Raw genomic sequence first — 16,564 nt, forward strand, 5'->3', positions numbered from 1 at the left:
TTTGTTTCATGCTAAGGTGTGAGGATAAAGAACTGGATCCAGGAGTGATCCAACTAGAGTTTTAAACAGCATTCCTTTGCACTCAGTTTCTCTGTTTATGAAGTCCCAAGTTCCCAATTGCTTTGCTAACTACTGATAACATATCCTGCCATCTTTAAAGATCTATACACATGAACCCAGATGTCTATATTTCTGTATACTTTCTCAAACTGTGCAATAAGTTGATATTGCATATCCCTATCCTTTCTCCCCAAAAGCATCTTCTCTAACTTCCCTACATCAATCTGCCACTTTCCGATCTATTTGCCTGCCTACCTATAAATCTTTGTTTGCACCTCTCCATTATAGAGAACAGCAGTCCAAGTCTCTCTTGTCAAGAACAGCAGTCCCTGTGTATGTGAAATAGACAGTATAGAGGACCTCTATACTGGTCAATATGACTGTGTGTCCCTTCTGTACAATTCCTGGAGGTAGTAGGGACCTGTAGGGTTCATTTTGAAATTACATGAATTTAAAATTAACTCACCCATAAACGAGGATATGATTTAAACTGGATGTTTCTACAGTTCCCAACCCAATTTGCTGATATATTTACCATTTAAAAAAAACTGATTTTAAATGTCAGTATCAGCAAGGTGAGCATCACCAGCACTCCCCACACACTCACAACTACCCTCACACATACCCACCCCACACATGCACCTCCACAAACACCCCCACCTTACATATACCTACACATCTCACACCTCCCCATATCCACTCCACACACTCTTAGCACACAAAACCCTCCCAACTCTCTCATCTCCCTCACCCACAGATGCTGCTCTTTTATACACAGACACACCCTCCCCCCTCCCCCGACCCTCTCACTCACATACAACCACACTAAACCCATTCATAGGCTAGCACCTGGCCTGCACACCCACAAGCACCCCACACATATATGACTGTGACAATTCAACTTCATTCTGTTCTGTCAATCAGCATTTATCAAATTAATAAGGAATGATATTTAAATAAATAAACATTTCTGAAGCTGAAAATCTGTAATGAAAGCAGGCACTGGATATTCATTATCACCCCTGCCAGCATCTGAAACGTAAATACAGCATTAGTCTTTCAGGCTTTGCCTTCAGCCTGTATGGGTCACAACTGTAACCTGCCTTTTCCTTTCACAGATGATGGGCTAGCTCTGTGTTTGTTACACTTGCACAATTGCATTCTTCATCATTGTGTTCACACGCTGCTTAGCTTAATATATTGCTGCTGTACAGCATTAACAGTGAAATGTGCCATTCTTTGTCATTTACAGAGATATTGGACTAAACAATCTCCCTTTAATCTTTTACCTTTCAGCATCTTACTCCAGTTTAAAAACTGAATTGGAGAGAGTGAAAGCAGATAAAGATCAGGTGAGGGTTAGTTTTTGTTCAAAGTTGCTCTGCTGTTGCGTTTAGACTAGTAACTGTCGTGAAAATGCCTAACACTGAAGCGGTCGTGGAATCAGAAAAAGTTTTGTTTTGTTTATCTTTAACTTGCTGTGAGCTTTGTGCACTGCCAATGGTGCAGCTGTTAGGGAGGCTAATCTGAGTGAGCAGCTCATGCTGTACTGTGCCACCTGGTGGGAGGTAGAGGATATAATCTATTCACCTCAAACTAAATTGATGGAAGTGAACTTTTCTTTGGACTGTAGAAGTTAGAGAAGCAGTTAACTTTACAAATAACACAACAAATCAGGGAATGCAAAAAAAACTTTTTATTTTAATAAAAAACGGTGGTCAGTGCTTGGAACATATTGCTGACATGGATAATAGAACAGAAAGCTTTAATTGACCTAAAGACAAAAAGCAGTAGCAAGGTTATTTGGAATAGACCAAAGAAAAATACTGTGGGTAGATGGGCTGGAAGACTTACCTTGAAACAGGGAAGTTCTCAACCCACCAGTGTGTTTTGAAATATTACAACTGGCTGTATGTAGTGCAAATGATATTTAAACACACATGACCCAGCTTACTGGCTGTATGTAGTGCATGGGATATACAAACACACACAGCTCAACATTCTGGCAGCATATGGTGCGCAAGGCACTTTTCCATTGGTTATATGGATTACAAGAAATGACTTGATCAAATGGGAGTGGCAAATGGAGTTTAAATTTAATAATTGTGAGGTGTTGCATTTTGGAAATGCAAATCAGGGCAGGACTTATACACCTGGGAGTGTTGCCAAAAAGGCGATCTTGGAATGCAGAATGTGGAGTCACAGGTAGACCGGCTAGTGACGAAGGCAATTGGCACACTCAGTGCATTGAATATTGGTGTTCGGATGTCATGTTACAAGGGCTGTACAGGCCATTGGTTAGGGCATTTTTGGAATACTGCATTCAGTTCTGGTCTCCCTGTGAAATGAAGGATGTTGTTAAACTGGAAAGGGGTGCAGAAAAGATTTATAAAACTGTTGCCATGATTGGAGGGTTTGCACTATAGAGAGAGGCTGAATAGGCTGGGGCTATTTTTTCTGGAGCATTGGAGGCTGAGGCTCATAGAAGTTTATAAAACCATGAGGGGCATGGATAAGGTGAATTGCCAAGTCCTTTTTCCTAGGGTAGGAAAGTCCAAAGCCAGAGGGCACAGGTTTAGGGTGAGAAGGGAAGGATCTAAAAGAGATCTAAGGGGCAACCTTTTCACACACAGGGTGATGTGTGTGTGGAATGAGCTCCCAGAGGAGGTGGTGGAGGCCAGTACAATTACAGTATTTAAAAGGCATCTGAATGGGTATATGAAGAGGAGGGGTTTTTAAGGATTATGGGTCAAATGCTGGCAAATGGGACAAGATTAATTTAGGATACCTGGTTAGCATGGACGAGTTGGACTGAAGGGTCTGTTGCTGTACTGTACATCTCTATGACTCCATGACTTTATGTCTGGTTGATTTTCACTGAGATTGGTGAGCTGGTTAGCACCATCAGCTCCAAACCACGGTTAAACAGCATGCGCTTCACTGTCGATGGTCTTCAGTGTGATCTGCAACTTTTTGGAGGTTCATGGTTGAAAGAATGTTATTGAGACAATGTGCTCTTCAATGTGTCAGGCAACAGAACAGTGCTGTAACTTGGGGAAAACTTCACTCATTTTAAACCACGATTAGAACTTATTATTGATAACGCCTGTTTGCAATTCCTGTTTTCATACAACATAGAAGAGTACAACACAGAAATGAGTCCTTTGGCTGATGATGTTGTGCCGAACATGACACCAAATTAAACTAATCTCTTCTGCCTGCCCTTGGTCCATATATCCCTCCAATCCTTGGTTATTCATGGTGCTTACCTAAAAGTCCCGTAAATGCCCCTATCGTATTTCCCTTTCTATCTTTCACTTCTTGCAGCACGGTGGTTCAGTGGTTAGCGCTGCTGCCTTACAGCGCCAGGAACCCGGGTTCAATCCCGGCCTAAGGTGACTGTCTGTGTGGAGTTTGCACATTCTCCCCAAATCTGCATGTGTTTCCTCCCATAGTCCAAAGATGTGTAGGCTAGGTGAATTGGCCAAGCTAAATTTCCCATAGGCTACACATCCCTGAACACTATGTGCATTAATCAGGGGAAATGTAGAATAATAGGGGTAGGGGAATGGGTCTAGGTGGGATACTGTCCGGAGGGCAGTGTGGACTTATTGGGCTGAATGGCCTGTTTCCACACTGTCCGGACTCTATGATACTAGTGGAAAGCACAAACATTCTATCTTCTTAATAAAAACAAACTGCATTTGTTTTCAGCTGGAAGCCAGAATGCAAGAGAAGATCCAGTACCTGGACAATCTTGAAGAGGTGAATAACAGCTTGCAAGAACAACTGAAGAAGGAGGGTGATGCAAAGGTGAGAACTACAACACCGTGCATTCAAAGAGTTGGGGTTAACCTGGTGATTTCACTTTGTGTGTTGTCATTCATTTGGGACTGGCAAGGATAGAAGGTACTTACAGAAGTCTGTTCAAGGTGGATTCATTGGCCTTTTCATTTGCCGAAGTACCAAAGAGAGGATTTACTTGCCAAAGAGTGAGTGCAGCAGATGTTCACCGGACTGATAAAGGGATGGCAGGAATGTCCTCGGAGGAGAGATTTATTGGGCCTGTATTCACAAGAGTTTCAAAGGATGAGGGGGGATCTGGTTGAACTCTATAAAATTATAACAGAGCTGGACAGACTAGATGCAGGAGGATGTTTTCCCTGGTTAGGTTGTCTAGAAGCAGGGACATAATATCAGGATATAAGTGCATCATTTATAACTAAGATAAGGAAATGTTTTTTCACTCAAAGCTGATGGACATGTGGGATTCTTTGCCACAGAGTTTGGGGAGGCTGAGTCACTGAATAATAATCATGAAAGGGATCTGTAATTTTTTTGATTTAATGGTTTCAAGGGATATGAAGAGAAAGCAAGAATATAACATTGAGACAGGGGATTGACCATGATCATATTGAATGGTGGAGCAGGCTTGAGAGGGCCAAATGGTCTACTCCTGCACCCAATGTCTACACTTCTATGTTTTACCAGATAAAACTTCATTCGGTGTGGAGTTTTCAATGTATTTTTCTGCGGTGAGTTTAGGGGCTACTTTTTCATTCTCTATCTCCTTTTAGTTGATGTGTTTGTATAGTAACATTACCTTCTGTATTTGTATTGATGTATGGGTTATTTGATCAATTAATTGAAATCCTCAATGATCATTACCAATCAATTAAACCTAAAGCCACAATATTCAATTAAAGTGTTAATTTCCTAGGCACGCCAGTCTTTAAATTCTTAGAAGACATCAGGGATGAGGAGGAGCATTTTGTTGCTTTTTTTCATAAAATAACTGACGCACATTTGTATACTGTACCTAAAAGCCATCACCAAAGTTAAGTTTTTCATACACTGATGAGATCATGTTTGCCTATAACACAGTCACAGCATCTCAAGTAATTCAGTGTTGTGATCACAGACCAGACTAACAAATTGTGCTGCAATTAGGGACCAGCAGCCTTTTGTTTTTAAACAAAAGGTGAAATCAGAAGGCTTTCCAGGGGAATAAAACTACAAGATTTCATGGTTTTGAACAATACTATGCAAGTTAGAATAGGAATACAATCTACAATGAATGTATCAGCACTCCTTTTGAATTCAGGGCTGGACCCCATATACAAACCACTCAGATACAGAACTGCAAGTGCCAATAAACGGAGACATATAAATACCAGCAGAGCACCAGCACCTTATTATCAAAGATGCACTGATGATGTTACCTAGCGAAACATTTACAGAAAAACGCACCAACTCAGCGAATGAATCCACCAATTCATCCACAACCCAACCTACAAATCTTCTCAGAACTCTGCGAATGATGGTTGTCAGGCCAGAAGAGTCTTTGGGTGACTGAGAAGCTCAATTTTTGATCCGTGGGTTTTTCTGATACGGAGGCATGTTGCTGCATAGGGCAGTGGAATTCACAGCTTCCAAGTGGGTTGGCTTCCTTCTCCTTCCTCTGCCACTGCCATTCCTCCTCGTGGTTGATTTGATGAGTCTTGAGGTGGTCAGCAGCACTCTCCTTGCAGGCAATGTTGTCAATGTTTCCGTACTCTAAGGCAACTTTGAGCGTATTCTGTATATTTTCCAGTGTCCACACTCTGAATGTTGACTAACTGAAAGCTGGGAGAAGAGAGCCTGCTGAGAGAGAGGTTTCATTCTCTGTCCATCTGGTGGTCCTCACAGAATTCGATGTTGGCACCACTAGTGGAATCTCTCGAGGATTTTAATGTGAACCTTGGTAAACAGTCCAGGTTTCCTTGCAGTAGATAAGGGTGTTCAGCCCGATAGCCTATAGATCAGAGCCTTCGTTGACTTGGAGAGATCCCTTTTGTGAGAAGATAGGTGGTGACAGAGCCCAGAGAGAAGAGAGAGAGATGGGGAAATAAGTTCGGCAAACAAAGGGGTGGTTGGAAGGTAAGCCAGGGAAAAAGAAAAGCGAAGTAGGTGATGATGGGGACTAATGGTGGGTGAAAATGGGTCGGCTGTGCAGAAAGCAATCCATCTCATGACAGGACATGGGATGTGGGACTGGGTAAAAGACGTGGAAGGAGGTGTTCACACTATAAAATGTATTCAGTCCTGAAGGCTCCAAGGTACCAAGCGGAAGATGAAATGCTATTCTTTGAGTTTGCGTTGATGCTCACTGGAACCCTGCAGCAGGCCTGCCTCACATGGGGACATGGTGATGTGTTGAAATGACAGGTGATCGGAAGCTCAGGGTCACTTTTACAGATAGAACAAAGGTGTTCTGCAAAGTAGTCACCCAGTCTGCATTTCATCTCCCCAGTGTAGGGGAGCACGTTGTGAACAATGAATACATCGGACTAGATTGGGTGAAGTGCAGGAAAATTGCTGCTTCACCTGGAAGGTTTGTCTGGGGCCTTGGATAGGGTAGAGGGAGGAAGTAAACGGACAGATATTACAACTTTTGTAATTGCCTGGGAAGGTGCTATGGGGAGGTGTTGGGAACAGAGGAGGAGTGGATCAAGGTGTCCCGGAGGGAATGGTCCCTACAGATGGCTGACAAGGAAGGGGAGGGGAGGGGCATATGTGTCTGGCTGTGGCATCCACTGGAGGTGACAGAAATAGCAGCATATAATCCTTTGGGTGTGGATGCTGGTGGTGTGGAAATTGAGTTCTGAGGGACCCTATCAGTATTGCAAATGGGAAGAACAGGCTGAGGGCAGGTGTTTGGGAAGTGGGTCAGGCATGGGTAAGCCACAGTAGCAGGGAATCCTCCGTTGAGGAAAAAGTGGGTGTTTCTGAAGACCCCTGTGGAAGTTGACTCAATGACTTAATGTAGTTTGGTTGCCTTTTCATCAATATAGCTTATTTCTGCAATATCTGCATGATGATTGCTTGTTCTTACAGAATGAACTCCCTAAGAACTCCAACTACCACAGAGCCTATGCAGTTCAGTTTGCTTTTCGAGCAAGTACACCAAAAAATCAACACTTCTGACATGGAGTCTATACTTCTTTTCCTTCTATAAACCTTAACTCAGACAAATGCAAGAATATTAGTGTGATGTATGCTTCATATCATCGAGATAACTTAGTGCCAATTATTTTTTTGGGCTCTTCCTTCGCTCTGCAAAGAATGCTTCAGTTCCACCTTTCAGTTAATTTTCAGAACTCAATCAAGTACTTTCTCATTTTTAAAAGAATAAATTCAGAATGGCATCTGTGCATGCCAACATAAGCATCTTTATCCTGATTAAAAGTTCCTTTTGTGTTTACTTCATAATAACATTGAGATGCTTTTCATGTTCCACTAGGGACATTTAAGCGAATCTTGGATAGGCACATAGAAGTTAGTTCAATGAAGGATGTATAGATTAGTCTGATCTTAGAGCAGGATAAAAGGCTGGCACAACATTGAGGGCTGAAGGACCTGCATGTGCTCTATTGTTCTATATTACATTTCTTTCAGATTTTATCTTTGCATATTGATAGCTTTCTGTTTCTTCTGATCCAGTTTCATGCTTACCTTATGAAATTTGTTCCAAGTAATATTCACACCCTCCACATTCCAAATTTAGAATCCCCTTTTCAACATGTGTAGTTTCCCATGCAGTTTACAAACTGTACCTCTCCAGCCTGCTTGTCATTTTCAACAGTGTTTTGGGAACTAGCGACTTTCCTGTTGTTTTCATATCTCCATACTAGCAACACTGCTTTCAGTGTCAAGGGACATTGGCTCTTCAAGGACACAATTTTGTTGCAGTCCTTTTGATTGAAAGATCTAACTTGGCAGTTCTACAGCCCTTGTGTGGATTGCTCAGCTGGATTACAAATAGGCAGATGACATATTCTCAGGAGCAGTTTCAGAATTGGATCACTCCTTTCCAACTGGTGAAAACAGAATATCATCCGTGATATTATTTCCCAATATTAAACCTATGTTTTAGATTGGTAAGTTAGGAACAATTCCAACACATGATCCTGTTATCAGAGCACAATCTTTAATGCACTTAATGTAATGGGAAAGGTACAAATTTTCCCTCAACATGATTTCTTAATATACCATGACTCTGTGAACTTTCTGGAGGAAGTTTCAAATCCTTTGCTAACAGTAAGCTCTGAGCTGAACAATATCTCCCATGTTAAGAATCACTTTAGACTCGCGCTTGGTCAAAAATGGAGTGATTTCCCCTTCAATTATAAACCTCTTGTAATCCTTAGCATCCTTATCTTTCTTTCATGTTAAAAACATTGATGCATGAGTTTTCTCCAAGTTCCACTTTCTCATGCACCTTGTCCTGTGGAAATTCCTGACACTTGCAGTAGTGTCACTAGTTTACCATACATTTCCTTTACAGGTGCTGACTTTTCGGAAAGCTCCTTATGTGTTCCTGTTAGTCCCACTAGTTTACGTTCCGCTCTCAACAATTTGCTTTTACACCTCCTGTCTTATTGCAATGAAAACCTCCAAGTCTCCTGAATCTCTTTATATTCCTTATATTAACCCCTTTGCACACATCTCTCCTCCACTTCTGCAAACCTCTGGCTGGCTGCCTTACTACCAGTTCTACAGCTGCTACCACTCCTGCCCCACTTGCTCCAGTGCAGTACCGAGGGGGTGCCATACTAATAGAGATAGCATCTTTTGGTGAGATGTTAAACCAATGCCAAGTTTTCTCCATCAGATGATCATAAAGATTCCATCATGTTATTTGACAATGTGGAGAAGTATTCTCCACATCATCCTGGCCATGTAGATTCTAGCTATAGGCTCAATGTAAAATTGAGCTTTTACTTTCAATTACTTAGGCTACCGTCCTGCTGGAACAGAGAGAGGTTTCTCTTTTCTTTAAAATGACTGCGGAATTCACAGAGCAGGTTGATTTGTAACAAAACCTATGCATTGGCAAATTAAATGCATTTCAGTCTTCAATGCAATCCTTTAAATAAAGATTAAAGAATTAAATAATACTCTGAAATATTTTTTCACTTATGGATTTGGGCCAATCTCTGGCCGAGAGTAATTTTGATGAATTGATTCCTGCCAGTTTGTTGCTTAGTTCAGTAACATTCTGAAATTTCTCATTTCCATTTCTTATTTCTAGAATTTTTCGGTCCAACTTGTGATTAGAAAGCTTGGAGTAGCTTCAATCCTTTGTGTTCAAACGTATTGCAGCAAACTGGAATCATTGGTATTTTAAGATTTTTAAAGTCCTTTCATGGGATGTGGCCGTCACTGACAAGTCCAGTATTTGTTGCCCTAATTGTCCTGGAGGAGATGGTGTTGAATTGCCTTCTTGAACTGCTGTACTGTTTGGATCCCCAGGTTTGGGAGAGAATGCCAGGAGCACTGAAGGAACAGTGATATAGTACTGAGTCAGGATGGTGCCTCATTAGAAAGGAACTTGCAGGTGGTGGTGATCCCATGAATCTACTATATATATAATATATCTATCCCTCGTCCTTCTAGGTGGTAGAGCTTGTGGGTTTGGAGGTGCTGGCAAAGGATGCTTTGTGAGTGCTGAAATGCATCTTGTAGTGGTGCAAAATGCTGCCACTGAGTGTCATTAGAGGGGGGAGCAAATATTGAAGGTGGTGAATGGGGTGCTAATCAAACAGGTTGCTTTGTCCTGGATGATGTTGAAAGTCTTGAGTATTGTTGAAATTGCGCTCTTCCAGGTAATTGGAAAGTATTCCATCATATTCCTGACTTGTGCCTTGCAGATGGTGGACAGGCTTTTGGGGAGACTGGAGGTAAGTTATTTGCCGTAGAATTCCTCACCACCTACTTGCTGTTGTTGTCACAATATTAGAAAGTCTGGTCCTGCATTTTGATAGGGGGTTCGGCGATGGTAATGCCATTGAATATTAAGGGGAGATGGTTGGATTCTGTCTTGTTGGAGTTAAACATTTACTGGTAATTGTGTGATGGAAATATAACTTGTAATTTATCTGCCCAAGCCTGGATAGTGTCCAGTTTTTGCTACATTTGGACATGGATTGCTTCAGTGTCTCAGGAGTCAGAAATGGTGCTGAACATTGTGTGATTAATTATCAGTGACTTTATGATGGAGCAAAAGTCATTGATGAAGCTTCTAAAGATGGTTGAGCATGGGACACTTCACTAAAGAACTCCTGCAAAGATATCCTGGAGCTGAGAGACTGACAACCATAAGTTATTTTGTTTCGACCAGCATAGAATTTTCCCTCCCTAATTCTCATTGACTTTGATGCCACACTCATTTGAATGCTGCCTTGATGTTGAGACAGTCACACTGTCCTCACTTCAGGAGTTCAGTTCTTTCGTCCAAGCTTGGACCAAGTTGCTGTGAAGTCAGGAGATAAGTGCAACTTGACAATACTGCCAATGACATGTTGAGATATTTTCTATATCCGCCTGTTCAGAGATGTTACTACACACCTTTGAAGCAGGTGGGACCTGAACCACTTCTGGACCTGAGGCAGGGACACTAACATTATGCTGCAAGAACTCCTCAATGACACGATAATATTGAGAGAAAGTTGATAGAGCAGAAATTTGTTAGATTGCGGTGGCTCACAGCACCATGGACCCGGGTTCAATTCCACCCTGGCAAGTGTGTGGAGTTTGCGCATTCTCATGTCTGCATGGGTTTCCTTCCACAGACCAAAGAAATGCAGATAGTGTGGGATTAGCCAAGCTAAATTGTCCATCGTGACCAGGGATGTGTAGGTTAGGTAGATTAGCCATGGGAAATGCAGGATTATAGGGTAGCAGTGTGGATGTGGATGGGATACTCTTCAGAGGGTTGATGTGGAGGTGATGGACCAAATGACCTGCTTCCACACTGTAGGGATTCTGTGATTGGATATATTGAATCCAGCTTTTTGTGTTTATCTGCACCATCAGTTGGTGGAAACCAGTACTGCATGTATTATTGTGTCTTGTATCAGGTTAAAAATCACACAACAACAGGTTATACTCCAACTAATTTATTTGGCAGCACAAACCTTTGGAGTGCTCCTCATCAGGTAGCTAGCCTTGTGTCAGGATTACAATTCTGTTCATGTTAGGGATTGTGTATTTAATCAACTGCAAGAACTTCACAACTAACGTGTAACCTTTAATGAAGCAAGTGGAATCATTAACATATTCTAATTTTTTAAAATGTAGAATATACCTTAAAGGTTGCATCAGTACATGTCCACTGTGATGCAGTAACCCCCTGACTTCTGAACCAGAAGATTCTGGATGTTCATGCCCTTCAGTGAAGGTTGAGTGTGAAATCCAAACTGACAGTCTCTAGTGTCGCCCCTCAGTTATTATTCTTCAAAAAAGACCAGCAGCACCTAGCCTCAGGATATTATGTAAATACAAATTATTTCCTTTTCTCTGTCACACATCGGCGGGTGGGCAACTAACCTTGGGAGACTGGAGGTTAAGCAGTTTCGGATTGTAACTGATCAGCACTCATGATCTAGGTGCAAATTGGAGAGTGTATGTGAAGTAATAAAATGTCACTGTCATTTATCACACTATAGATCCTGTGATCATATACCTCTGTACTTCAGAGTTCTAAATCCACAAGTATGAATTGAGGGGAGCATGTTTCTCAGTTGTGGTCAGTGGAATTAACTAAGTCAGGAAAACACCCCAGTGGCTTGTAACTGGCCACAGGTTTGAATGCTCATGAACCTTGCATTGAAATGAACAAGTAGAAGATGGACTGATCTTAATGGCAGAGCATTCTGTGTGTTGGAGGGGTTGGTCAAACTTTGATTGCACTTTTCAAAGCTTCAGGTCCAAAAAGCTCAACCAGTGGTATTACTGATCAAATATTATGACCAATTTGTACAAGAGGTTTTAGTAGTGTTGTTAAGGGGTCAGACATGTTCTGTCCTGTTGGTTGGAATGGAAAGATCCCATGATAATTGACACCTCCTAGAATGCATCCCATCCCTTCTTATGCACTGGAATGTTAGATGGAACTATGGGGGCCTGTCTCAAACATCTGGCTGAGGAGAACGCTTCTCTTGAGGCTTGACTAATACTAATATCTACAGCACAGTACATTCTGTAAAAGAGATTAATTTTATAGATTTTGTGTAAAAAATATTATACCTTATTTTGTACTATAGCTGTTTAGGGTTATCTGCTGCCAAATGTCTGTTGTCTTTTTACTGTTTAATCAATTTGTTTAGCAGTGGCAATAAAGAATTATACCACCCAAAGTGCTATTATTCTGTTATTATTTTTAGCAAGAGGATTCAGTGAACGTACTGAATTTACTCAGATACAAATCTGAATAAATAACCCTCTTTGGGACAGACAGCCAGGGATGACCAGTGAGAGTAATTCAAAAATGCACGGGATGATAGTACTTAAGAGTTGTAATAAAACAAAAGTTTATTTCATTTTTGATTCAGACCAGCCTAGAACAATTGCTGTATGAAGAGAAGAATAAGGGTCAGAGGTTACAGACTGAGCTTGATGTCAGTGAACAAGTACAGAGAGATTTTGTGAAACTCTCCCAAACGTTACAGGTAAGGAATCCTTTCTCATAACCATTAAATGGGTGGGGTAGAAATAAGCCAGATCTCAGCTGAGGCTGAATTAGGGATAAATCAGTCCCATCTTCTAGCCTTGAATAATTGTACATTGCAGCTAAGTGAGACATCTAATGCTGAGTTGGTTCAGGAGTTTTAAATTGAGGAATTGTACACTAGAAATATACCAATCTTAATGATTTGAGTGCTTGTTGTCTTGACCCCAGCTGCAATAACCTAATTTGTGTGGTTTCCTTTGTGTTGAAACCCAAGACAACATCTGAATTGTCTTCTGATTGTTGATGGTTCATTCTTTCAACCCTGCAGTCCCTCCTTTCTTGATTTTTACTCAACAGGATCAGAGGCTTTGCTGCTAAGCTATCTTTTTTTTTATTGTAAAGTACAAGTATAATATCTTTATGATTTATTTCCTTCTGTATCTCTACTGTGTTAAAATGAAAATTCAAAAGTTTCTCTTCACTTTTTGTCCGATTCCAAATTAACGGAATAAGTGACTGCGTTCATTCATGATGTGATTGTGGTTTCAAAGACGTCTGTCATGGTGAACAACTACCAATATTTGTTTTCTTTTCATTTCTCCTAATAGGTGCAATTGGAGCGGATTCGCCAGGCGGACACCCTAGATAATGTCCGTGTCATCCTAAATGACACAAAACTGACAGATATTAATCAGCTCCCAGAGACATGACATTAAACCCTGGAAATTGAGGCTACAATAGTTTTTACTCAACCAGACACCTGTCTTTGTAGAAACATGTTAATTCTTATTTAACTCTGAAGGATCAGAACCTATGGATTAATAGAATGCAGTAATTGAGGTGTAAATGTTTCTAGATTGACTTTGTACAGGGTGCCTGACTGCAGTTAGATTCCCAATTCATGACATTGCAACAGGGGAACACTACTGAAATTTTAAATTTAACTCCTATGATGAGAAAAGATCAACAAGTGTATGCTGTGCGTAATCTTTGAAAATCACTGATACAAGAATTCCCAGTTTTGCTGGAGTAAACATGTCTAATGTATTGCTCTGCTATTTATACCATTTGATCCTTTCTTGTGTTTCATGTACATTCACTAAAACAGCATCAGACGGTCACATCCTTTCAGCTCATGCTTTTACTTGTGAAACTTCAGTGTTTAGTACTCCGAAAAGTGTGAACGTTTTGGTTTAACCAGTTCGTTCTTTTTTTTTACAAATGGTACTAACTCCAGAATCTGCTCACCTTCTCTCAGCATTGCCAGCTCCTCGAACTCACAGACGATGTTTCATTTGAATTTGTATTTATTGTACTTGCTGTGCCTGCCAGTTTTCTAGAACTGTGTAAAATGCATCTCACTGCACAAGTTCATGGGGAGAAAAGACCTAACTAATTTTCATTGATTAAAAATTGCTGACTTACTTTATATAGACAGCAGCAATTGCACCAGTTTTTTAATGATTTTAAAAAACAATTTGGTTGACTATAACCCTTAGGATTCAATACTTTTGCAAACAAATACACAATATTGGAACTAAATATTACCAGTTGAACTCTTATTCAGCATACAGAATTGTTGTTCAGCTAGTTCTTCTGAGGATATTGTTTTAGGATGGGATATAAAATGATGTAATCACACTTGATTTAGCCCTTCCTTTATTATCTTTGATGAGAGAAACTGAAGGCTTAGAGTAATCTGATTAGAAGACTTGGACTGCCCAGCAGATTTTATATTTTCGTTAGTTCCTGATGTATGTGCAAGATGATAATTTAGGTTTCTAAAACTTGTCATCTGGCCACATTTAAAGAGCGTTCAGATGATTAAAGTTTGAACTTTGACTGATGACTGGCCTTGGATTCTGTACACAGCATGACTGATTTCCATGCCCCAAATATACAACTTAAATAGGGTACAATGAGGAAACTGACTGCAGTACTGGGGATGTAGATGACTTCACATCACTTACTGTGAACGGCTGTTTAAGCATAGAATTGAATTTACTATCTGGGCAAATTCTAGAGTTGTAAACTGTTAAGATCCATGGCGCAGGATGGCATTTTAAAATACATATTGGTAACATTTAGAAATGGCATTTAATATTTCATTGTATTCTCAACAGAGTATATTGGCAGCAGTGATTGCAGAAAAAAATGAGGATGTCCATAATATTTTTGAATCATGATATGATGATCTGGGAGAGGTAAAAGGAACAGGAGACAATGGGAAAAGTGATTGCAATTTTAAACCCATTTTGAACAGGAAGGCATTTAATTCTCCCCTGAAAACATTTGTTGATTATAGCTGTTTATTCAAGGAAAAAAATAATGCCTTGTTTTAAACTTGTATATGTGAACTTTTCCTTTAAGCCTTTAAAAATTAAATTCAACATAACCTCAGTGCTTGCTTTAAATAGAAACATGGTACATTACTAAGAGCATGGCACTTCAGTCCTTTCTGATTTAAACATGATGTAAGTGTGATCTGACTGGATTAGATGCGCTCCACAGAATTTTTTTTAAATGTGTATATATATTAATGGTTCCTCTTACATAAATGAACTTAAGCTTTGATCAGCCATAGATGATTTAGCAATATCTAATTCCTGGCAACTAGAAGTACAGTGCAAGAGGAGGTAAAGGGTAATATGCTTCATGTGTTCCCTTGTCCATTACTGGAACACTCATGTGCAGTTTCCCTTGATAATAGCATGTCTGTATTTACTTATTGTGGTTTCACCACTGATCTAACTGCCGACATCTCCCTGTAAGTTCCAAGGGCACTTTGAAAGAAAAGTCATGTCTTACCAACACAAGCTATTAGTGTCCTGTGCAAGTGTGGATGTACAGTTCTGCTGTTTACAGATTTAAAATGTAACCAATTTAACTATACTGAAGGTGTCCTTATGAAGAAAGTGTTTAAAATAAAAAGCTGCTGGAGTAAAGTGTGTTCATAGAGTAAAGGTTAATAAATCATTTCATCCAGACTTAAAATGTTTGTTTGGGAATCTTGCTACTACATCTGCAGCTCCTTCTGAACTTGTCATGTTCTATTCTTCTTTGGTTGTCTTTAACAATAGGAGTTTCTTATGGATAGACTAGGCTTTGATTTTTAATTAGCATTACGTTTGAACCATTTACTTGAAACTTGTAGCATTTTATCCTTATCAGCCTGTAAATTTTACACTTTGTCTGGCTGTTCCTCATGATTGTGTAGACCTGATTCTAGAATAATTTAGGATCTAGGTCTTGTTCACCCATCTTGCAGAAAAATTGGCTCCTGAACTATCTTCTTGTGAAATATTCCCTCAAACCAGTGTCAGTTCATAAATATTGTCAGCTAAGTGCTCAACAATTTAAAAACATATGCTGTAAACTACTTCCCTCAGAGTTCCCCTATGAAAAATATATTTAATGCCTTCTAAATACATTACCTTTTGATTTGATCCCAGAAAAGCTATCTCACTGCCTTCTGGAATTCAGTGATTTCAGGCTTCCAGCTGTTATTCAAGTAACAAGATTTCACAGAAACAAAAACAGAAAGCAAAGTCCAGTGATCTTTTTGGAACTGACAATAGCTAGATACCTATGCTGGTTACAGAGCTGGCAGTGTGAGACAACTCGATCGATGATAGTAAGCCAGGAAGAAAGTAAAACTGAATGAACTCAAAACATTAACTCAGGAGGTCTGGCAGCATCTGGAGAGAAATCAGAGTTTCTCCAGTACTTTATTTTTATTCCAACAGGAAATTAATTCAGTCCTGGTTCAAGTGATATGTTGAACTCTGGGTACAAAAGAGCATGATGGCTTTGGAGAAGTTACAACCCCAACTTCAAGTTTTATAGTACCAGAGATATGTGGAGAAAGTGAGGACTTTAGATGTTGGAGATCAGAGAAAGTGTGTGTTACTGGAAAAGTACAGCAGGTCAGGCAGCATCCAAGGAGCAGGAGAATCAACATTTTAGGCATAAGCCCTTCAAACTCCTTTTTGTCTTCCCAAGCCCATACCT

At 40.2% G+C, this 16,564-nt stretch overlaps 1 protein-coding gene across 3 annotated transcripts in view; it reads left to right on the forward strand.

Moving 5' to 3' along the window:
- rabep1 (rabaptin, RAB GTPase binding effector protein 1) overlaps positions 1 to 15,498 on the forward strand; it is a 142,653-nt gene extending 127,155 nt beyond the window's left edge. For all 3 annotated transcript variants that reach the window (XM_072589292.1, XM_072589294.1, XM_072589293.1), the window contains 4 exons: positions 1,357 to 1,412; positions 3,775 to 3,873; positions 12,435 to 12,551; positions 13,162 to 15,498. In XM_072589292.1, coding sequence (XP_072445393.1) covers positions 1,357 to 1,412; positions 3,775 to 3,873; positions 12,435 to 12,551; positions 13,162 to 13,263 — 374 coding nt within the window. In that variant the 3' untranslated portion in view covers positions 13,264 to 15,498. The remainder of the gene's footprint in view (positions 1 to 1,356; positions 1,413 to 3,774; positions 3,874 to 12,434; positions 12,552 to 13,161) is intronic.
- Positions 15,499 to 16,564: the final 1,066 nt, after the last annotated feature.

Source organism: Chiloscyllium punctatum, chromosome 19 (assembly GCF_047496795.1).
Source record: "Chiloscyllium punctatum isolate Juve2018m chromosome 19, sChiPun1.3, whole genome shotgun sequence".
In the NCBI taxonomy this organism is placed as follows: Eukaryota; Metazoa; Chordata; class Chondrichthyes; order Orectolobiformes; family Hemiscylliidae; genus Chiloscyllium; species Chiloscyllium punctatum.